The 24,688-nt window shown below is 50.4% G+C and overlaps 1 protein-coding gene across 2 annotated transcripts in view; it reads left to right on the top strand.

Moving 5' to 3' along the window:
• Positions 1-19,897, top strand: part of ndufaf2 (NADH:ubiquinone oxidoreductase complex assembly factor 2) — a 283,974-nt gene extending 264,077 nt beyond the window's left edge. Inside the window, exons 4-5 of one of the 2 annotated variants that reach the window (XM_072496978.1) lie at positions 7,539-7,580; positions 18,823-19,897. In XM_072496978.1, the coding sequence (XP_072353079.1) occupies positions 7,539-7,580; positions 18,823-19,074 (294 nt within the window). In that variant the 3' untranslated portion in view covers positions 19,075-19,897. The remainder of the gene's footprint in view (positions 1-7,538; positions 7,581-18,822) is intronic. The other variant, XM_072496979.1, reaches the window with a different exon arrangement.
• Positions 19,898-24,688: the final 4,791 nt, after the last annotated feature.

Here is a 24,688-nt window from a genome sequence, read left to right as displayed (position 1 = left end):
AGGCAGGGTGAGCCTCCCCATAACCCCCCCTCCCCATATCCCCCCTCCCCCATATCCACCCTCCCCCATATCTCCCCCCTCCCCCATATCCCCCCTCCCCCATATCCCCCCTCCCCCATATCCCCCTCCCCCATATCCCCCCTCCCCATATCCCCCCTCCCCCATATCCCCCTCCCCCATATCCCCCCTCCCCCATATCCCCCCTCCCCCATATCCCCCCTCCCCCATACCCCCCTCCCCCATATCCCCCCATATCCCCCCTCCCCCATATCCCCCCTCCCCCATATCCCCCCTCCCCATATCCTCCCTCCCCCATATCCTCCCTCCCCCATATCCTCCCTCCCCCATATCCCCCCTCCCCAATAACCCCCCTCCCCCATATCCCCCCTTCCCCATATCCCCCCTCCCCCATATCCCCCCTCCCCCATATCCCCCTTCCCCCATATCCCCCTTCCCCCATATCCCCCTCCCCCATATCCCCCCTCCCCCATATCCCCCATACCCCCTCCCCCATCCCCCCCTCCCCCATATCCCCCCTCCCCCATATCCCCCCCTCCCCCATATCCCCCCCTCCCCCATATCCCCCCCTCCCCCATATCCCCCTCCCCCATATCCCCCCTCCCCATATCCCCCCCTCCCCCATATCCCCCATCCCCCATATCCCCCCTCCCCCATATCCCCCCCTCCCCCATATCCCCCCTCCCCCATATCCCCCCCTCCCCCATATCCCCCCCTCCCCCATATCCTCCATATCCCCAAGTGAATCCAGCCCTAACCTTAACCTTTGCAATGCACGCGCAACCGATGGCGTGCATTCATATACCTGCCTAACACTGTTGCCTTTTACCCCTGCCACCACCCCCCCCCCCCACAGGAGAAGCGCACACACAACAATAGGGAGCATGTGAGGACTGGAGGAGGGCCCGCTGATGAGAGGCCACTGACCGTACACGAGGAAAGGGCCCTGGAACTGGCTGGCGGACCTGAGGACCGGGAGCTTGCTGATGCAGAGGTCGGGGCCCCACGAGCAAGTGAGCCACCAACAGCCCGTCCCCATATCCCCCCTCCCCTATATCCCCCTCCCCCGTATCACCTGATCACTGCCTGATGTCTAACCATGCATGCTTCATTGTGTATCGCAGGACCAAACGTCCAGGCACCCATCCCCGCAGATGCACACCGCCCGCAGGATGCCCCTCGCACACCACGGGAGACGGAGAGACCCGCACCCTCCAGCATGCGACGCCCGCAGGATGCCCCTCGCACACCACGGGAGACGGAGAGACCTGGAGCAACAGGGAGACGACACCCCCGTCACGTGCGGGAGCGACCAACCAGCGATGAGGGGAGCAGCCACAGGCCCCCGTCACATCCGAGCCAGGACACCCCTACCCGGGACACCACTACCCAGGACACCCCTACCCGGGACACCCCTACCCGGGACACCCCTACCCGGGACAGCACTACCTGGGACAGCACTACCCGGGACAGCACTACCCGGGACAGCACTACCCAGGACACCCCTACCCGGGAAGACGAAATACCGGACAGTGACTCAGAGTGGATGGGTGGAGACGAACCCCCACCCCAAAGTGCCATGGACTCAGAGTGGGACGAAGAGCACGACACAACGCCACTGCTGTCACCAACACCCTCCACCATCGCAGAAACACTCACCACGGTTGGGCACTTTAGTGATGAGGCGTCTGGTACACTCACTGGTGCGCACAACACAGCCGTCCCGGTACAGCAGGTGGAGGTAGGAGCAGCAGAGGGACCGGGCGGTCGGAGTGCAGCCCAGGCCAAGCGAACATCTGCCGCCCAGATGGATCCCGGGTTACTGCAGTTACCACACCCACACATAGATCCGATGCAACCACCGACACGGAGACGAGCGAAGAGGGTGACAGGTGGCTTGCGGCGGCTGCGGTCGCAGGTGGAGGAGTCCACCCGCGTCCAGGAGCTGGGAGTGGTCCCGGTCATGCGTGCCACCCAGGCTGACACCGCACAGGTGGCGTCCGCGGTGGAGGCAATGGGTGCGACGGTGTCAGACATGGGGAACGGTTTGCGAGGCCTGGGGCCTTCCGTGCAGGCGGCGTCTGTGGCCCAGGAAATGGCTGCCCTCTCACAGGAGGCCATGAGCCAGTGCCAGCGCCAGATGGCAGAGGCGCTCAACGCCATAGCCCAGTCTCAGCAGGCCACGGCCCAGTCTCAGCAGGCCATAGCCCAGTCTCTGCAGGCCATGGCCCAGTCTCTGCAGGCCATGGCCCAGTCTCAGCAGGCCATCGCTGAGGGCATCGGCGCCAGTGGCCATGTGCGAGCCGGCGTCGCACTGTCACAGACAGGGTTCGACAACCCCCTGGGCTCCATGGCTGCAAACCTGCAGACCCCTGTCGATACCAGCACGGGCCTCCAGGACTGGCAGCGCCAGATGTCGGGGGCGCGTCGGATGGCCAGTCCGTTCGCATCCCCCACCCATGTAGAGGCCTGGGGGCCATCGGGCACCCCGAGGGAGGAGGAGGTGGTGTGGTCCGTCCCGGCTCCCTCTGTAGGGGAAGTCCCGGTACACCGCGACACCTCGGACTCCCCCCCCCCCCCCCCCCCCCTTCCGTCCCAGGTGCATCGGGTGGGCAACGGGCAGGACAGGCTGGCAGCTCGCCATCCCAGTCGCCCGGGCCGCAGCCTGGCCCATCTAGGCCAGGACGCCCCAGGAAACGGCCGCCAAAGGGATCCAGTGTCAGAGGGCAGGAATCACAGGAGTCCACCTCCAGTTCTGCTGTACCGTCTGGGGAACCACGTAGACGTAGTCAAAGGGCCCGTAAGGCCAAACAATTAGACACTGAGTAAGTTGGCACGGGTGCAGGGCACAGATGAGTTTTAGGGACTAGGGCACGTGCATGAACTCCTTTGGTTATTAAAGTCAATGTTACACCTACCGAAGCTGCCTTTGTGCTCTGTCCAAAGTGTGCGGGCGTGTCATGTACGTTGAGCGCAAGTGTGTGTGTGACGGGTGGTCTTACCTCAGCCCCAGGTGAGTCTGCCCCCTTCCCCCTGGGCCGCCATCAACATCCCCCGGGCAGAGGACGGGACCGTGCGCTGCAGTGTCACAGCCGCATGCAGGGATGGTCCGGGTGGATGGTGGTACTGTGGCCATGGGTCAGACATAGTCCAACGATGTAGAGCCAGGAGCTCATCGGAGGCGGGTTGTCATCATCCTCCATGGCCTGCGATAGACACGCGTCCACCCGCAACTGGGTGAGCCCGGCCCGTTGTGCCGCCGGTGGATCGGCAGTTGGGGGGGGGGTGGTGTGCATGCGGGTGGGGTGTGTGGGGTTGGGGAGGGGGGTGAGGGTGCTGGGTGGGTGGATGGGTGGGGGGTGTGGGTGGTCGGCTGTTGTCATGGTGTGCGGTCTGTGGCCATACTACCCGATTCCCACGCCCATCTAGTCAGTGAAGCGGGCGTCTTATCAGTCTGTCCCGTGCCCGCTGGGCCAGCCGGTAACGGTGGACAGCCACCCGCCTGTGTCTACCCCGTCTGCCCTGACCATTGCCCCCATCCCCCTCATCTGGGGAGGACTGGGCCTCTTCCTGCTGCTCCTCCACTCCGCCCTCCTCTTCTGCGGCACATCGCCCCTCTGCTGGGCTATGTTGTGCAGGACGCAGCACACCACAATGATGCGGCCGACCCTATCTGACCGATACTGGAGGGCGCCCCCAGAGAGGTCCAGGCACCTGAAACGCATCTTCAGCACGCCAAAGCACCTCTCGATCACTCCCCTTGTCGCTACATGGGCATCATTGTAGCGGTTCTCCGCCTCATTGCGTGGCCTCCGTATAGGCGTCATCAGCCACGATCGCAATGGGTAGCCCCTGTCGCCCAGCAACCAGCCCCTCAGCCGGGGATGGCATCCCTCGTACATGCCGTGGATGGATGACCGCGACAACACGAATGAGTCGTGTACACTGCCTGTGTGACGGGCGCAGACGTGCAGGATCATCATGCGGTGGTCGCAGACCACCTGTACGTTCATTGAATAGGTTCCCTTCCTATTAGTGAACACGGCCCTGTTATCTGCAGGTGGCCGCACGGCGACGTGCATCCTATCGATCGCGCCCTGGACCATGGGGAACCCGGCAACGGCAGAGAAGCCCACGGCCCGGGCATCTTGGCTGGCCCGGTCCACGGGGAAGCGGATGTAGCGGTGCGCCATGGCATAAAGGGCATCTGTCACTGGATGCACCGATGTCTGCGATATGCCGGACAGGTCCCACTCGGTGCCTGGAATGACCCCGTTGCATAAAAGTTCAGGGCCACCGTAACCTTGACGGACACGGGGAGAGGGTGTCCCCCGCCAGTGCCACGCGGTGACAGGTGTGCCAGCAGGTGACAGATGTGTGCCACGGTTTCCCGGCTCATCCGGAGTCTCCTCCTGCATTCCCGGTCCGTGAGGTCCTGGTATGACTGCCGGGGCCGGTACACAAGGGGCGCCCTCGGGTGCCTCCGTTGCCGTGGGGCCGCGACGTCCTCCTCCCCCTCCTCGTCCTGTCGGTCAGGTGTCCCTCCAGCCTGGGCGGCTGCCGCCTGCCCCTCTGCGGCAGCCTGCGCCGCCTCTCTGGCACGCTCCTCCTCCTCCTCCTCATCCAGGGCAACATAGACATGAGCGGCTGCCACCACGGCGGCCAACATCGCTGGATGGTCTGAAAACATGACGGCCTGGTGGGGGGGAGGGGAACGACGACATGTCATCATTGCCCATATCCCCTACTCCCCCCAGCCAGGTGGCATGGACCGCATGGGCCCAACTGTTGGAGGCTGGCACCTGGCCAGGTGGACCAACTCATTTGCCCTCCCATCACCCACCCCAGCACGGACCCCCTCCCCAACCTCCACCCCAGCACGGACCCCCCCCCAACCACCACCCCAGCACGGACCCCCCCCCAACCTCCACCCCAGCACGGACCCCCTCCCCAACCTCCACCCCAGCACGGACCCCCCCAACCTCCACCCCGGCACGGACCCCCCCCCAACCTCCACCCCGGCACGGACCCCCTCCCCAACCTCCACCCCAGCACGAACCACCCCCAACCTCCACCCCAGCACGGACCCCCCCCCAACCTCCACCCCAGCACGGACCCCCTCCCCAACCTCCATCCCAGCACGGACCACCCCAACCCCCAACCTCCACCCCAGCACGGACCCCCCCCTCCCAACCTCCACCCCAGCATGGACCCCCCCCCACCCTCCACCCCAGCACGGACCCCCCCCCCAACCTCCACCCCAGCACGGACCCCCCCCAACCCCCAGCCTCCACCCCAGCACGGACCCCCCCTCCCAGCCTCCACCCCAGCACGGACTCCCAACCTCCACCCCAGCACAGACCCCCCCCCAACCTCCACCCCAGCACGGACCCGCCCCCCAACCTCCACCCCGGCACGGACCCCCCCCCCCAACCTCCACCCCGGCACGGACCCCCTCCCCAACCTCCACCCCAGCACGGACCCCCCCCAACCTCCACCCCAGCACGGACCCCCCCCAACCTCCACCCCGGCACGGACCCCCTCCCAGCACTCCCCCGGAGCCCAGCCCACTCTAACCCCCCCCCCCCCCCCGCCGCACACACACACAAGCCGAGACACACCTCTCCTCACGCAATCAGTCTGCGGCCACGCCATTTCCTGCCCAGAGCCAACCCCCCAGGCCGTCACTCACCTCCTCGCTGGTCGGCGTGAGCCTGGAGCACCGGGTCACGCCGATGAAAAGGAGGTTTGATTGACGTCGACGTGAACGGTCATCACGTCGACGGGACTTTGGCCCATCCGGAAGGGAGAATATCGGCAGGCCGAAAATCGGCTGCCTTGCGCAGACCCGTGACATTCTCCGCGGCAGCGGCGCCATTAACGCCCCGCCGACTTTTCTCCCTTCGGAGACTTCGGCGGGGGCGGGGGCGGGATTCACGGCGGCCAACGGCCATTCTCCGACCCGGCGGGGGGTCGGAGAATGACGCCCCTGAAGTGTGCAAATTAGTACTGGTGAGAGCAGGTCTGAACTTTGTGGATTTCACTCCATCTGTCGACAAGTGAGGCTTCCATTACTGGAACACTGCTGCATGACTGCTTTCACATCAATCTATTATCACAGTAGGGGGCCTGCCATTTCAGCTTGATTAACGTGACAAGTGGTTATAGATCCTTTGGAATGTGACTGAATTTCAAAGCTTACTGTTGTCAGGGTTTGAGCACTTGACTGAAATATTTGTATAAGGCTTTATTTATCTGAACAAATTTAAATAAAAGGCCTTGTGAGGTGGGAAATGGTGACTAGGTTGTTCTGGAGGGTATGAGATGAGAGTGTGGTTGCAGGGCCTGAGGTGACATGGGTTGGCATGGATGGGGCAAGTGGTGTGTGTGGGAGGATGAGGGGAATGGGAGCTGGAGGGCTGTTTCATGTTTTATTCTTTTTGAAATTTTGAACACAATGCTGGAGCCCCAAGACAGGCTTTCCACCAGCCCAGCTCCACATCTGGCATCCTCCTCACTACTTCTGGGGTCACACACCCTAACATCTAATATCAGCGCTCCCCCCCACCCCCCCAGCCCTCCCAAAATCCAATGTCAAGGCAGTCATTTTTAAAAGTTGGGTTTTCGGAGGCAGATATTCCCCCATTTCTGACACCTGACTTTCAGATGAAAATCCAGGCCAAAGTCCCTGAAACGGCAAGTTACATGAACAAGCTTAAAGGGTGGGATTTTCCAGCCCTTCCTGCTGGCGGGATTTTCTGGTCCCGCCGAAGATGACCCTCTACCGCAAGTTCCCCGCTGGCAGAATGGGCAAGCTGTGGACATCAGCGGGACTGAAAGATTCCACCGGTGGCCAATAACAAACCTTCTCCGCCGCCAGAAAACATGCCAGGGAGGGGGAGGGGGGGGTTACTGGGTGTCGAAAATCCTTCCCAATGTGACGGCATCAGCCTAATGATGTGCTGGGCTAAGAGGATCTTTCTTCATCATTCCTGCTGCTCCCATTGTTAGATGCTGACTGGCCATCTCTAGGTTGTCAATAGTTTTGGAGATATTTGGATACATAATGCTGCAACCTTCAATGAGACAAATCAGTTGTTTTGTCGTTCCAGACTAGTGTTCTGGATAGTCACAATCTGGAAGAGTAAATAGACCTGGCAGATGGACCTTCCCTGATCCTTGGGTCTGAACATCTGCAGGTCATAGTGAATATTCCACTGGTGAAACAATGATGTTTTGGGTGTTGGAACTGCTACTGTGACAGGTGGACTGCAAGGGTCCAAGATGTAATGGTGCAGATCTAAGTTATATCCAGTCATTCTTTGCCTACAACGTTCTCAGACCATCTGCCGTGCAAACTGCGTTGCATTGAAATTCCCCAGATCAGCATGCTGCATCAGAAAGTTCCCCTGTCTAGGTCCTGTTTTGGAGGAGTCACTAGTGGATAATAAGCAGACACAACACATAATAACCTTTGACCTTGTTAAAGCTAAATTTTGCCTGAACATTCCTGTCCACAGGTAGTGCGCAATTTCGCAGTATTCCAGGCTGAAGTATGTGAGGTAAGCTGCTCAACCTTCATTCCTAATTTTCTTGTCAGTTTGGCAGCTGTAGTTCAGTATGTTGAATCAGCTTTTGATAGATAGGTCACATTTATTGAGACTCTGAGAGCATTGGTTTTCTGTAGTATTCTCTGTGGCTCTCCCTTGTTTTTGCACATGTCTCCAATGCTCACATGTAACATGTTTTACAGGTGACACTAGACTTTGTTTTGAGGCCATTGATTCATTGGAGCCATTCATGGACTCTACTGAGATCACAAGTGACTTATGGCCATGATTGATGAATGCCCTTCTTCTTGTCACCATGCTCCTTAATAGCATCATCACAGATAGGAGGGTATTGTTTGAAGTGGTAAGGACTGGTTTTGAGGATTCCAATGGTTTCCTCCCCATTTATCATACTTGTTTCTGCTTACAATGTTGCTCTCAAGATGCCTGCAGGCAGCCTCTTTGATGCAGAAACCTTTTTGCATAAATCGGTTTTTTGCTGCTAATGTTGCCCACTTGTTGTTTGTGGTTTCTTCAAACTGAGGGTAGTTTCATGTGTATGCTGGATGGAGTCCACCATAGTCATTGCATTAACAGCATGCTTCAACCAAGAGCACCAGGACTGTGATCCCTTGCACATCTTTTTATTTTGTGCTATTTTTTAACTGATCTGCTCTGTAGCTGAATTACTAAGACTTGAAACAATGGCTGGCACTTACACATCCATTATTTTGTGGAAGAAGTAAACATTTAAATTCAAAAATGTAAGTTGCTTCCACTCAGTTTTTGGACCTGGTCACTCGCCGATCACTCTGAGCCTCATGGGCAAGCTTTTTTTGAGACTCACTACTTTATTGTGCAGCTTTGAGCCTTCCCAGTTAGCATTTCACTGCAGATGCCCTTAATGACCACCTGTTGCATGGTCCTTTGGTGCTAATCCAATCTACTTTTGTGTTTTTACTACATTAGGTTCCTTTATGATTTATTATAGGGGTTCCACAATCACAATTTTGTGTTGCTGGCCTTGATTTCTACGTTTGGAGCTCAAAGTACTGTCCAACACCTGCTGTTTTTGAATTCAGCAGCTAGGCATCCTTGATCTGAATAGCACTTATAATATTACAGGAATTAATCAAAGCAAGTTGCTGACCCTGGTGATGGGTTTAAATATCGGATACTCAAGTTAGTTTCGCACAAAAAAGTCAGGCAAAAATTTTCACTTTGAAGGGTAATGTTGATAAAACCATTGGCCCAGATTTTGAGGTAGAGCTAACAATGGAGCTATTGTCACTCACAGATTCACTGTTAATAGATGTAAATCAGTACAGCTTTTGCCATCAGTACACGCACAGTTCAACATGAAAATTAACAAGTTGCGATCCCAAACGCAACATCTTGTGTTAGAGGTGAAAATATTCGCACGAAGGCCTGAGGATGAGTAAAGAAGCAGCTTATTATATCAGAATTCTGGGAGAAAGGCCTGAGGCTCCGCAGCCTTTCTGACAGCACTCTTTCTCACTTGAGCTAAGGCTCACACGGGTTAATATACAGATTTAAGGGGTGGAATTAGTTGTATTCTCGTTTACATACAATCAATCAACTATATTCGCGTCACAATTCATTACATGTAGTCAATCAATTTTCTTAGCATCCCAGTTATCATAGCACAAATGTAGTTACAGAGCCACCTATAATTTATATCTTGCTGAGAGACTGGGTATTGAAATGGAACCATGTGCAGTTACGATATTTGTGTGATACGTACCCCGAAAGATAACATTTATACACATTAAGTAGTTTATCATAGAATTTACAGTGCAGAAGGAGGCCATTCGGCCCATCGAGTCTGCACCGGCTCTTGGAAAGAGCACCCTACCCAAGGTCCACACCTCCACCCTATCCCCATAACCCAGTAACCCCACCCTACACTAAGGGCAATTTTGGACACTATGGGCAATTTAGCGTGGCCAATCCACCTAACCCGCACATCTTTGGACTGTGGGAGGAAACCGGAGCACCCGGAGGAAACCCACGCACACACGGGGAGGATGTGCAGACTCCGCACAGACAGTGACCCAAGCCGGAATCGAACCTGGGACCCTGGAGCTGTGAAGCATTTGTGCTATCCACAATGCTACCGTGCTGCCCTTAGTTATTTATTTCAAGAAAGTGTTGACATTCAGTTGTCCCCATCTATTTAATTCTACGTCACAGTTTTGTCCCTTGATTTGACAGTGATCAAAATTCCGACCAAAGTGACTAATGAGACCAAAGAAAGGACTGTTTTGTGAGCTAGAACCACAGTACTGAAGTAGATTGACAATTAAAGTGCTTTATTGTTTCAATTCTTTGTACTGCTTTCCTTCCATTGTTCAGAAGCAGTAGCACAAATACAGAATTGAACAATTTGTACTAAACAGAGATTGAATTTGCATTTCATTTTAAAAATAAATATTTTTATATTAAAGGTTACAATTTACACTGTACAAGAGATGGATGAAGCGGTTATTTTTTGCAATTTACAGGTTCCTTTTCGACACCCCCCCCCCCCCCCCCCCCCTTCCTTTTCTCCTGTCTCCGGGTCCTATCTTAGGCCCTTCACTTCACCATAGATGGTTTCTTTTGTCGTTTGTTTGCTCTTATAGCTTTGTGAGGGGCCCTCTGGTCCCCGTGTCCATCACTCCCTGGGTTCTCTCTTGGATTTCCTTGGGTCTCTTGCCCCTGTTGCCCCCCCCCCACCCCCCTCTGTCTGCTTTCTGTGCCCTTAGTGGTTCCCATGTATCTCCCCGCCACCTCCCACAATTCTATCCGTTGTTGGCTTCAAACGGGTCTTGGAACAGGCTGATGAATGGTACCCACGCTTTGTGGAAGTCCACGTCCGACTCTCGGATGGTGTACTTGATCTTCTCCAGATGGAGAAATTCCGAGAGTTCTGCCAGCCAGTCTGCAGCTGTGGGTGGTGTTGCTGAACGCCAGCCGAGCAGGATTCTCTGGCCAGCGATTAGGGAAACAAAGGGAAGGGCATGGGCGCTCTTTCCCATATGAAGTGATGGCTGGTCCGATTCCCCGAAGATAGCCATTCTCGGGCACGACGCCACCCCTCAACCTTGGACATCGCCTCGAAGAAGGCCGTCCAGAACCAGACAAGTCTGGGGAATGCCCAGAACATATGGACGTGGTTGGCCGGGCCTCCCTGGCACCGTTCACACTTGTCCTCTATTTCCGGGAAGAACCTGTTCATTCGGGTTCTAGTCAGGTGTGCTCTGTGCACCACTTTAAGCTGCATGAGCCTCAGCCTTGTGCAGAGGGAGGTGGAGTTGGCCTTGCTCAGTGCTTCGCTCCAGAGTCCCCACCCCACTTCCGTCCCTAATTCTTCCTCCAATTTCTCCCTTGTTCCGTCCAGTGGTGCGCACATCATTTCTAAAAGTCATCTGTATATGTCCCTGCAGTTCCCTTTTTCCATCCTGTCCGCTTCCTCCAACATTGTATCTCTTGGGGCTCTAGAGTACCTCATCATCTCGTTGCTGAGAAAGTTATTGATTTGTAAATGTCAGAGTTCCTGTCCATTCGGTTATTCCAGTCTCTCCGTCAGCTCTTCTAAGGTCACAAGTGTAAAAGTCCCTGACCGCTAGCATTCGCTGCCCGTAATTGGAACGACCCCCTAAATTAGCCCGCGGTGCCAGCTCATTCACCAGGAATACCTTGCTTTTCCCTACATTCAGCTTGTACCCTGAGAACCCTCCAAACCTCCCCAGCAGGCCTATAATCCTTCCCATACTCTCCAACGGAACCTACTTGCACCTCCCCAGTATTTCCCACCTCAGCCCATTAGCCCTTGCCTATGTTGCCTCCAGATTTGATTAGCCTGTGCTCTCCTACCATTCCCCACTCACTGTAAACCTTAGCCTATCCAGCACCCTCCAACCATATCCTAGCCTGCAGCAAGTTTTGCTTGCGCATCATACCAATTTTTATCCATTTACATTGACTCCCAGTCTCACAATGCTTCAAATTAATCCTTAAATGACTTTGCCACTCCCAGTCTCTGACCAGGCTTTTAAATGAACATGCCTCCTAATCTATTTTTGGTTTGGCATATAGGACGCAATTTAATTTTTAAATAAGAGTTTGTTCTGGGCACGGTTCTGGCGACGTCAGTGGGGAACTCACTTAGCCGCATATCCTGCACTGAGGATCTCCGACGAGTGTCGCTCCAAATGGCGCCCCTATCCCCCGACTCCCCAACTCGATCCCCGGACCCCCCAGTGCCGTTGTGGGTCCGCGAGCCCCCCTGCACCCCACCACATACCAGCAGGGCACCCACGGGCTCGATCCCCGGCATGGGAAAAATGCCAGCTTCGCACTGGCACACTCGCAGTGCCCCTGCCAGCCTAGCAGTGCCACATGGGCACCCTGGCAGTGTCAGAGTGGCACCTGGGTGACACTGCCAGGGTGACACAGCCAGGGTGCCAGGCTGGCTGGTAAGGTGCCGTGGTGGCACCAATAGTGCCAGTATGTCAGCTTGACCTGAGGCCAACCACTCGGGGGGCCTCCGATCGCCTGGGCAACCCACCCAAGTGCTTTTCCGCCTGGTCTCCGTTTGTGGGATCCAGTGGTAAATGGCGCCTGGCTTTGGTCTCCTCTGCAAGGCCAGTAGATGCTGGGTGGCCGTTCGATCCGGCAGCAGCACAGCTAAGTGAGCTTTTAAGTGAGCATTTAAAAATGGCTCCCAGATCTCTTCCTGCAATCGCGAGTGGTGCTTGTTAGTGCAGGAAATGAAGCATGGTTAGGCCTCAGCGGATCGTTCCTCACCGAGGCCTAGAAATGAAGCGGAGTCCCATTTAATAGCAGGGTGGTTCTCGCCGCTGCAACACCCAGCTAAATGAACCCGACATGGGATTCTGCTTCATTTTCGTTAAATCATGCCCGAGGCAACTCTATTCTATCCTAGAGTAAGCACTGCCTGAAAGGTGGTTGTAACAGACTTAGTAGTAACTTTGAAACGGGAATTAGAAGAATACTTGGAAGAAGAGAAAATTACAGGGCGATGGGGAAAGTAAAGGGAATTGGGAACAACTGAAAAGCATCAGGAACAAATGGTCATATTCTGTGCTCCAAGATGTTATAGTCATTCAGAGAGACTTTCCAGCCGATCACACCAGTGGGATCTTCTAGCCCTGCCAATGGCACAAACCGCAGCGGCGAGGGGTGCATTCAATAGGGAATCCCGCTAATAACGGCGAGATCAGCATGGTGGGCTGCCTCTGCCACCGCGAAACACATGGCAGATTGCGTGGAAAATCCCACCCAAGATGGCTGTTAAATTCTTAACATTTACCTTCACCTCTTGGTGAGCATTGTTAGTCTTGGATACTATTAAAATATTCTGTTCTGCCACATTGTACCCAGTTTTTCAGTCAGATGGAGTGATAAATGCCATAACAAAAGTTAGCACATCTTTTGATCCACTATAAACTTGCTGATGATGAAAAATAACTTTAGATTTAAAAAATGGGGAATGCTTATTTCTCTTTATAATTTGTAATCCATCAGTGAAGTTTCATTTTCAAGAATTTCTTCAACGGGCCATTCATTTTAAAGAAAAACTGGAAAAGCCTGGGTCCATGGTTTGTGCTGGCAAGCTGCAGTTGAAAATGGTGTCCCAGAAAGTGTAACATGAAGTCTTGCTTTGATTGTGATCAACTCTTTGGAAAAAATGTAATCATAGAGTTTTGATTTGGCGAATTTGTGGTAGCTGAATCATATTATTATCAAATTAGAATCATAAGTTGTTTGATTCCATCACTAACTGCATGAACTCAAATATACACTTCCAGTAAAGATAGGCTTTGACAAAGAGTCATCGGACTCGAAACGTTAGCTCTTTTCTCTCCCTACAGATGCTGCCAGACTTGCTGAGATTTTCCAGCATTTTCTCTTTCATTTCAGATTCCAGCATCCACAGTAATTTGCTTTCATAAATGACTTAGAATGATTTCATTTAAATGCATAAAGACTTTAAATGGAAACTGGGAATACGTTGAGTCTTTCATGGAGTGCATGCAGTATCCTTTTTTTGTGTGAAGGTGTGGATTCTTCTCCATTCGCCACAGGTTGTGTCAAAGCCCTGGATGAACCAAAGTTTTGTCCAACTGAACATCAGCAAAACAGAGGATAAGATAACCCTGTCGATTCCTGTCAACATATCAAGTCTTTGGCCTTGATTCTATCAACCATTCCAAATCCCACAAAAATCTCAAAAATGATGCTCAACCCAGAAATACTGTGAACTTCTCCACATTGCATATCCAATTTTTTCTCAAATGATTCCAGATTTTTGCCTCGCTGTTCTTTCTGGAAGTTCATCCTCTGAATTGATCATTCTCTTTGTGAAGAACAAACTATTGGTATTGATTCTAAATTTGCTTTGTACCCGTTTGAATCCCTGTTCCCTTTTACATCTCTTGCAGTTTAACTTTTTATTTTTTTCAGTTCGCTTAACTTCCCTGAATACCCCTGTAAGACACTCTTCAGACACCTCTTCCCTTGATATAAAATTCTTCCTTAGTTCAGAGCGTTGACATTAGGTTTTTAGTTGTTGTTGTTCTCTAAGCTGCCTCCAGTGCTTGAATATCTCTCTCCTGTTTCAACAGCAGAACTGGACTCAGTAGTCAAATTGCGGTCTGAGCAGAAACCCGTAGTTTGATCATAACTTCCCCTGACTTGTATTCTAATGTCTTGCCCATATAGTTCATTATATTGGCTTTGTTGATTGATACTTGGCATCAGTTGGACATGCTGATGTCAAGAATCATAGAATTCCTACAGTACAGTAGGAGGCCATTCGACCCATCAAGACACTTCGAATGAGCACTCTGACCAATACCAAATGTCCACCCCACCCTATCCCCGTAATCCCATAACCTAACCTGCACATCCCTGGACATTAAGGGGCAATTTAGAATGGCCGATCCACCAAACCCACACATCTTTGGACTGTGGAAGGAAACTGGAGCACCTGGAGGAAACCCACACAAACACTGGGAGAACGTACAAACTCCACACGGTCACCCGAGGCCGGAACTGAACCCAGGTCCCTGGCGCTGTGAGGCAACAGTGCTAACCACTATGCCGCGTGCCGCCCTGAAAGCCTACCAAAATTTGCAAATTTCTTTTGATCTCAACTTTAGTTATTTCAGTACCATCCATGGGAGTGTTTGTGTGGCAAATGCACAGCACCTTCTATCTGTCTTCATTAGTTATATATTCGAGAATTAACTGTGAATCCAGAATTATGCTGGTGCACTAAGCAGTTTTATCCAAAGGAAGGGAATGACTAGAGATGACCCAGCCAGAGTTACCAGGTCAGATAAACGTCAATAACATTCAGGTTTTTATGTCCTGCTGATTTGAGGTTCTGGGCCATACAAGCGAGGAGGATTGTGGGGATGCAGTAGAGTGGAAAATCTGAAATCTGAAGGGAACAAAGGAGTTGATAAAACTGGAACAGTTAAAGCTAATATTTGTGCAGCCAATGCATTCTAGTTAATTTTGAAAATGTCTAATTCAGCACAGCTTCAAAGGTTTTTACTTCTGTGGCTACAACAGAAGAACATTCAGCTGGCACACAGTTGACTGATATGTGAGCTCTGAAGATCAATGGCTCACTGGGTTAGAAGAGGAAGAAAGGGAAATCTATCCTTTCCCATAATGCTGAACGGGGTGTTCTAGAATGATGTCTATGCGGTGACATCGATATGTTGTGTTTCCAAAGAAAATAACATACCTGTAAGTGAGAATTGTGAAGGACCCCAAATAGAGGAACTACTGTGCTAGAAAATTCTTCACTGTTAAATTAATTAATTCAGTGTCCCCAGTAATATTTGCTTTAATCATATACTAACATTTTAAACAAATTATTCATCAGAACATAAAAATGTAAATGTCTCCACAGTCCCAGAGGACCATAGGCTGCTCTTCCCTTTGACAGTTGACTGGTGGTGATTTTTTAAAAATGTTTTAATAACAAGAATCTTTATTGTCACAAGTAGTCTTACATTAACATTGCAATGAAGTTACTGTGAGCATTCTGATGCCTGTTCGGGTACCCGGAGGGAGAATTCAGAATGTCCAATTCACCTATCAGCGCGTCTTTCGGGACTTGCGGGAGGAAACCGGAGCACCCAGAGGAAACCCACAAACATGGGGAGAATGTGCAGACTTCGCACAGACAGTGACCCAAGCCGGGAATCGAACCTGGAACCCTGGTGCTGTGAAGCAACAGTGCTAACCACTGTGCTATCATGCTGCCCATTGGCAGTCTGGGGCAAGACCAGAACACGTAGGCATGGTAAGCCAGGCCTTCTTGGCACCGTCACATCTGTCCTCCACCTCCGGGAAGAACCTGCTCATTCGGGTTCTGGTCAAGTGGGCTCTGTGTACCACTTTTAGTTGCATTTGGCTCAGCTTTGCGCATGTGGAAGTGAAGTTGACCCTGTGCAGTGCTTCATTCCAAAGTCCCCACCCTGTTTCGAACCCCAAGTCCTCCTCCCACTTTTTCCTTGTTTCGTCCAGTTGGGTGTCGGCCCCCCTTATCAGTCATCCGTACATGTCACTACAGTTCCCTTTGCCTAAAATATCTGCGTCCAGCAATTCCTCCAGTAGTAACTGTCGTAGCGGTCATGGATACTTCCTTGGTTCTTTTCGCAGAAGGTTTTTAAGCTGTAGGTATCTGAATTTGTTGCCACCTGCTAGTTGGAATCTTTCTGTCAGCTCGTCGAGCGTTACTACCCTGCCGTCGGTGTACAATCCCTAACTGCCAGCGCCCCCCCCCCGTCTTGCCTCCACCTTGTGAAGGAGGCGTCAGTGAGCGCGCAAACCTGTGATTGTTGCAGATGGGTGCTTTGTCGCCCATCTCGGTTAAGCCAAAATGTTGTCGCAGTTGATTCCACGACTGGAGTATTGCCACCACCACTGGGCTGGTTGAATGCTTCTTGGGTGGGGATGGGAGTGCCGTCGTGGCTAGGGCCCGGAGGGAAATCCCCTTGCAGGAATCCTCCTCCGTGAGCACCCATTCGGCTTCCGGCTCCTTTATCCACCCCTTTATTCTTTTTGCTGTCGCTGCCATTGGTAATACTGCAGGTTTGGGAGAGCTAGTCCCCCCCCCCCCCCCCCCCCCCAATGGATTTTGTTCTCTGTAGAACCTTCTTTGGGATCCGTGCATTCTTTCCCTCCCCACATGAACGCCATAATTAGTTTGTTCAGTGAGTTGGAAAAGACCTTGGGGATATAGATCGGGATGGATCTAAGTAGGAAGAGGAACGTGGGCAGTACGTTAATTTTGATTGTCTGCACCCTCCCCGCCAGGGGGAGTGGGTGTATGTTCCATCTCAGCAGGTCCTTTTGTACTTCCTCTATCAGACTGGTCAGGTTCTATTTGTGGACCCCTATCCAGTCATTGGCGATTTGGATCCCCAGGTGGCGGAATTTATGCCGGGCTTGTTGAAACAGCAACCCCACCAGCTCTGCCCCTCCCCCTTGCAGGTTCACCGGGAAAATCTCACTTTTCTCATGTTGAGTTTGTAGCCCGAGAAGGCTCCAAACTCTTTCAAGAGCGCAATGATTCCTTGCATGCTGCTTTGTGGGTCCGAGATGTAGAGGGGCTGGTCATCTGCATAGAGCGAGACTCTATGTTCTCTGCCTCCAATTCTTTACTGTTCGGAATGCGATTGCTAATGGCTCTATCGCTAGGGCAAACAGCAGCGGAGATAGCGGGCAACACCAGTACTTAGAGCTGGTGATGTTGGTCCGTACGCTCACTGTGGGAGCGTTGGACAGAAGCTTCACCCAGGAGGTGAAACCTGTTCCAAGCCCGAACCACTCCAGTACCCCTCTGAGGTACTTCCATTCAACTCTGTCAAAGGCCTTTTCTGCGTCCAGGCAGACGATCACCTCAGGTGTTCTCTCCCCAGACGGGGTCATGATCACGTTCAGCAGGCGCCTGATGTTCAATGTTAGCTGTCTATCTTTGACAAAGCCTGTCTGGTCATCTGCGACGACCATGTTACACAGTTCTTTAGCCTTTTGGTTAGGATCTTGGCCAGTATTTTTGCGTCTATGTTTAGTAACGAGATGGGTCTGTAAGAACTGCACTCTGTTCGGTCTGTTTCTTTCTTAGGTATAAGCGAGATTGAGGCTTGTGCCAATGTGGGCGGCAGTGTGCCCCTCGCCAGTGAGTCTGTGAACATCTCCCGCAGGTCCGGATCCAGTACTGTCACAAATCTTTTGTAGATGTCCGCCGGGAACCCTTCTGGTCCCGGCGCCTTCCCCACCTGCAGGGAGCTAATACTCTCCATGAACTCTCCCAGTTCTAGCGGTGCTTCCAGGCCCCGTTTCCTGTCTTCCCTCACAACTGGCATGTCCAGTCCATCAAAGAACTGCTTCATCCCCGAGTCCCCTGCTCTGAGGTGTACAGCCCCTGGTAGAAGGCCTCAAAGGCTTCGTTGACCTTGTCGAGATCCATTACTAATGTGCCTTTGCTATCTCTAATTTGTGCGATCTCCCTTATGGCTGCCTGCGTTTTCAACTGGGGCGTCAGCAGACGGCTGACTTGTCTCCGTGCTCGTATAGGGTCCCCCGTGCCTGGCGGCGTTGGAGCACTGCTCTCCTTGTGGAGAGCAGGTCAAAGTCCATCTGTAGCAGTGAAACAGTCAGGAATGGTGTCCTTGCAATCAGCATGTACACTTGCAGCAATTATTTTATATCACTAATAAAGCAGTCAGTGAATTTGTTTCTTTAGTTTATTCATTTTCAAATTCGAATTCCTGACTCATAAGGATTGTTCTATGAAGGATGTCAGTTTAAAGTATAAGCCTACTTGTGACAATAAAGATTATTATTATTATAGGAGCTTTACGGTTGGGGTCTCGGAGTATCTCCGGACCACCTCCAGTATGGAGTCAACTAGCTTTTGCCTAGCCACCCTCTCCTCCCTGTCTCTTTGTACTTTAAAAGTGATGATTTCTCCCCTGATGACTCGTGGTGATTTAACCTGAGGGTCACCACACCTCAGTCGAGGGGCAAGGTTGAGCAGGCTGGCCTTCATGAATAACCTCAGTCGGTACGGGAATTGAACCCATGCTGTTGGTGTTGCTTTGCATCACAAACCAGCCGTCCAGCCAACTATGTATTAGAACTATGTATTGTTGAAATTTTTATCTAAGAGTATAATCATCTTCCTTTTGTATTTGCAAAGGAAATTCTGCGCAATGAAGAATATAGAAAAATGATAAAGATACATGCCCATGAAATAGAACAGAAGGAGGAGATTAGGAAAAAGGAAGAATATGAGGACGGTCTCGTTGCACAGCCAGTTCAAACTGAAGTCAAAGGACACGCCTCTGCAACTTACTTTGGGAAGGATAAGCTATCTCCAGATCCTTCAAGTACAGCAAAAACTTTCCAGCCTGGAAGCTGGTTTCCAGAAAACTCAAACAAGAAAAAATAACACATGTATATTTAGTGGTTTAAAAGATTATTTATCTGAAATATCAGGCATATAAACAAAGGAATTGTGTACACATGCAGCAATTATTTCATATCACTAATAAAGCAGTCAATGAATTTGTTTCTTTAGTTTATTCATTTTCAAATACGAATTCCTGACTCATAAGAATTCTTCTACGAAGGATGTCAGTTTAAAGTATTTCTTAAGTTATTTATCTATTACTGTGTGCTAACTATTTTTAAATCTGTTTTTCTCTGGGTATCTTGCACCATCTCCCAGGCATTAGGACAGATTGTTTGAAAATCTTTGCTTTAATCTGATTTGCATTAAAATTATTCAGACAATCTCAAATATGCAAAACAGAAATTTATCATAACAGTGGTCTAATGAAAATAAACTAATCCTCAGCAAAAAATGTAAACATTATATGCACATGTATTACAGACTTGTGTTTTACCTGAAACCGATTGCTAAGTTGCACTCAGTGCCCAACTCTCAAACTTGAGTTAATGAGCCTGATGTAAGTGCAAGGAGGTTCTCTTTAACTCACAACTCTGAGTTATGTAATCCAGTTTGTTAATATTGAATCATTTAGTAGACTGGTTGTAATGAGATACTACAGGATGATGCATATTGTAATATCATCTGAAATTGTATGCATTCTCATTTGAGCTATTTTTTGTAAAACTAAAATTATTGAATCCCAATACATGTTTGAAGTAACTCGCTTTCAAATCAGTCCGAGATAATTTTAGAGATGACTTTTTGCCAATGTCTTGTTTGAAACTTAAACTGCCATTAAATACTGCACACGTGAATTGCATAGTTTGCTTTTCTCTGTTTAATTATTTTTAATGTTTCTCTGCTGGTCTGAATATTTAGTTTCCATTCTGCTGGTAAGAATTATAAGTAGCATAACTTTACGCAAAACATGCAATTTACCAAAAATAATTTTGTTAATTTGTAAATAATGTACTGTATACAATAGTTGTATTCACCACCTCTATTGTATATTTACAGACGTCCACTTAATCCAACGAATAACCAGGTGCTCCAGTTTCCTCCCGCAGTCCATTTAGGTGGGGGTTACGGAGATAGGGCGGGGTAGTGGGCCTATGTAGGGTGCTCTTTCGGAGAGTTAGTGCAGACTCGATGGGCCGAATGGTATCCTTCTGCTTATGGGGATTCTAAGGATTAAGGCTATGGGATGAGGCCTTCATTTGATATGTTAACCTCAATCCCCGAGTATTTAGTCATATTCAGTTATCATTTTAAGTTGCTATCTGATTTTTTTCCTTGTCCTCTGTAGGTTTCAAAAACCATTGCCCAACTTCAAGTAATTATTCAAAACTCTTTATGTTGACTGACCCACTTATGGGGTAATTGACTCTCGCTGTATGTGTCACCAAGCATGTATTTAACCACGGCTGATTCTCCTCCGGTGCACCTGATATGCATTCAGCAATTCAACCAATTAAAGTGAAATAAATTAATAACTCTTAATCCCAACATCAGTGTTTGTCTCCCCACAGGGATACTCATGGTTCATGGCTTTTTGGTCCATAAAATTATGTAGGTTAGGAATCCCCGAGAAGCACTAATCTACAAAATACCAGTGCCCGTGGGAACTATGAAAGCAGCCTTTGAGACCAACAGATAACATGGGTGAGATTGAATATGTTTTCTTAAAGAATCTTAACGGCCACTTTGTTGCAGTAAATGTGCTGTTTTCGTAAAGTCTGAGTGATGGGGATTGGATTGGATTTGTTTATTGTCACATGTACCGAGATACAATGAAAAGTATTTTTCTGCGTGCAGTTCAAACAGATCATTTAGTACATGAAAAGAAAATACATAATAGGGCAACACAAGGCACGCAATGTAAATAGATAGACACCGGTATCGGATGAAGCATACAGGAGTGTAGTATTAATCAGATCAGTCCATAAGCGGGTCGTTGAGGAGTCTGGTAACAGCAGGGAAGAAGCTGTTTTTGAATCTGTCTATGCCTGTTCTCAGACTTTTGTATCTCTTGCCTGATGGAAGAAGTTGGAAGAGTGAGTAAGCCGGGTGGGAGGGGTCTTTGATTATGCTGCCCGCTTTCCCAAGGCACGTTCTCCCTTTGGGTTTCCTCTGGGTGCTCCGATTTCCTCCCACAAGTCCCGAAAGGCGTGCTGTTAGGTAATTTGGACATTCTGACGCTGGAATGTGGCGACTGGCAGCTCTTCACAGTCACTTCATTGCAGTGTTAATGTAAGCCTACTTGTGACAATAAAGATTATTATTAGTATAGAATTATTTCAGGATGTAACTTGTAGAATTGATGAAAGGGACCCAGTGGATGTGGTGTATTTGGACATTCAGAAGGCTTTTGACAAAGTCCTGCAGAAAAGATTAGCGTTTAAAATTAAAGCGAATGGGATTGGGGGTAGTGTATTGAAATGGATAGAAAAATGGTTGGCATTAATGGGTTGGAATTAATGGATCTTTTTCAAATTGGCAGACTGACTAGTGGGGTAACGCAGGGATCGATGCTAGGACCCCAGCTATTCATAGTACATATTAATGATTCAGATCAGTGTTTCTCAAGCTTTTTATCCGGGACCCATTTTTACCAACCGGCCAACCTTCGCGACCCGCGCCGGCCGACCTTCGCGACCCGCGCCGGCCGACCTTCGCGGCCTACGCCGGCTGACCTGCGCGACCCACCATTTTCTCTTACATGTTTGCTGCTGACAAAAATGGAGGAAATGGTTTTGGGTCCCTTTGGCCCTCGTACACGCTCCTCCAATGGAACCTGTTGGATGAAGGTGAAGCCTTCCGGTGTCGGAAAGTATGGAATCTCCATCTGTCCAAAGTTCTGCATTTTTTTCCTGTAAAGTTTTTATCAAATAAAACCCCCCTGAACTTGTAAAAAAATAAAATAAATGATAAAAATAAAAATAAAATGAAAATAAATGAATAAACCCCCCCCCCACCCGAATTTGTAAAACAAAAAGCTGCGACCGTTTAAAAAAAAAAAGCGGCCGCATACCGCATGCGTGGCCGATGATCTGGCACGCATGCGCTGTGCGGCCGTATTTCTTTTACATGTTCGCGGCCATTTTGCAGGCCGCTTGCAGCCGGCATTATTAACCACCTGCTGCTGCAGCTATTGCGCACAGATTTGCGCGATCGGGAGCGTCGCGATGGGCAGCTCCCCGACCCGACATCCGCCCGCGACCCACCCGCGGTCGCGCCCCCGAGTTTGACAATGGCTGATATAGATGAGGGAATAAAATGTCATATCACCAAATTTGCAGATGACACTAAGTTGGGTAGGAGGGTGAGCTGTGAGGAGGATGTAGAGATCTTTCACTGTGAATTGGACAAGTTGAGTGAGTGGGCAAATGCTTGTCAGATGCAGTATAATTTGGATAAATGCGAAGTTATCCACTTTGGTAGCAAAAACAAGAAGGCAGACTATTATCTAATTGGCCATAAATTAGGAGAGGGGAACGTGCAACGAGACCTTGGTGTCTTCGTACATCAGTCTCTGAAGGTAAGCATGCAGGTCAACAGCCGGTAAAGAAGACAAATGGAATGCTGGCCTTCATTGCGAGGGATTCGAGTACAGGAGCAGGGATGTCTTGCTGCAATTATACAGGACCTTGGTGAGGGATACCTGGAATATGTGTGCCGTTGCCTCCTTATCCGAGGAAGGATGTTCTAGCTATAGAGAGAGTGCAGCAAAGGTTTGCCAGACTGATTTCTGGGATGGCTGTACTGACGTACGAGGAGACATTGAACCGGTTAGGATTGTATTCGCTGGAGTTTAGAAGAATGAGGGGGAATCTCATAGAAACCTATAAAATTCAAACAGAACTGGACAAGTTTGGTGCAGGAAGGATGTTCCCGATGGTGGGTGTGTCCAGAACCAGGAGAGTAGTGAGCCTGTGGAATTCGGTACCACAGGAAGTAGTTGAGTCTAAAACATTGTATGGTTTCAAGAAGAAGTTAGATATAGCACCTAGGGCGGAGGGGATCAAAGGATATGGGGGAAAGCGGGATTAGGCCATTGAGTTGGATGATCAGCCATGATCATAATGAATGGCGGCACGGGCTTGAAGGGTTGAATGGCCTCCTCCTGCTCCTATATTTTTTCTATGTTTCTATGATGATGTGGGAGACCTTATCTGGTGTGCATTGCAGAGCCCAATTTCAGCGTTCCAAAAGTTGGAAGTGAACCTTCAGAATTCCAATGACCTGCTCAATTAGAGATCGTTTGGAGCTATAAGCTGTGTTGCAACACTTCGCTGAAGCATTCTGAGGCCGATGCACAGGTGTCATGAGCCAATGTTTCATCCCCAAGAAGCCATCCCTGTAGACTTCTGGCCCTTCAAATATCTGAGGCACCTGGAGTGACTCGGGATGCATGAGACATGGCAACTCCCAGGGTACCTGGCACAAATGTGCATTATGTGCTTCCCATGATCGCACAGTAATTGAACACTGATGGAATGAAAGCCGTTCCGGTTGATGAACATTAGGGCCGCTGCCATGGAGCCCTTAAAGCCACATGGGTGCAGTTGATTGCACTCTTAGGAAGCTTGAATCTCGCAGCCTGGCTATCTTCATCAAGTGTAAACCTCACTTTGTGATGTACCTTGCCTAGAAGGTATCTATGACCTCCTTAATGCACCTCCACCTCTGTGTTGTGGACTGCGAGATACCGCACAGGTCCCCTGTGGATCCCTGGAAAGACCGACAGGCAAAGAAATTGAGCGTGGCAGTCACTTTCAAGGCTACTGGCAAAGCATAACCTTCAACTCCACGGGAGTTAATTTCACATGAAGAATTTAACTAGGTATGATCAACCAGAGATTGGGGCAAGTGCAATGGGTGGAACTTTCCCAAAATCAGGCTAAGTGTCATTCTTGTCCCAAAAACCAGTGCGAATTCCATTGGCCGCGTCAGCGGGATCTATACTGAAATTGTTAGATACTTTGGGAGGGAAAATTCCCCACATGAAAACGCTGTGCCTGTGGCACTCTGTGTTTGACTGGCCTGCCCTGGGGGTCATCTGAGCAGTTCAATCAAGGGGGAACTTCATTTAAATGAGTCCACGACACTTGCTCACAGTCAAGCCAAGAGGATGGCAGCCAAATAGCCAGCTCCATGTGTTACGCAGGGGCCCTGACATGAATGATGGATGCCATTGAGGAGCAAAGGGCTACCATCTACCCACAGGTGGGCAATCGCTGGGCAATCGAAGCAGACAAGCTTTTGGGTCATTATCTGGTGATAATCCTCCTGATCCTCATATTCTTGCTGTGACTCCCTTGCACCCTGGACCTCCTGTAGGTGCATGGCGTCAACTGTCCCTTCTTTTCCTCCATTGTATCAGAACCCTCAAAAATGGGCGGCACGGTGGTGCGGTGGTTAGCACTGCTGCCTCACGGTACTGAGATTCCAGATTTGATCCCGGCCCCAGGTCACTGTCCGTGTGGAGTTTGCACATTCTTCCCGTGTCTGTGTGGGTCTTACCCCCACAACCCAGAGATGTGCAGGAAACGTGGATTGGCCATGCTAAATTGCCCTTAATTGGAAAAAATGAATTAGGTACTCTAAATGT

Source organism: Scyliorhinus torazame, chromosome 3, assembly GCF_047496885.1.
Source record: "Scyliorhinus torazame isolate Kashiwa2021f chromosome 3, sScyTor2.1, whole genome shotgun sequence".
In the NCBI taxonomy this organism is placed as follows: Eukaryota; Metazoa; Chordata; class Chondrichthyes; order Carcharhiniformes; family Scyliorhinidae; genus Scyliorhinus; species Scyliorhinus torazame.
The sequence above is the reverse complement of the archived record's forward strand: the minus strand, read 5'-3'. Positions and strand labels throughout refer to the sequence as shown.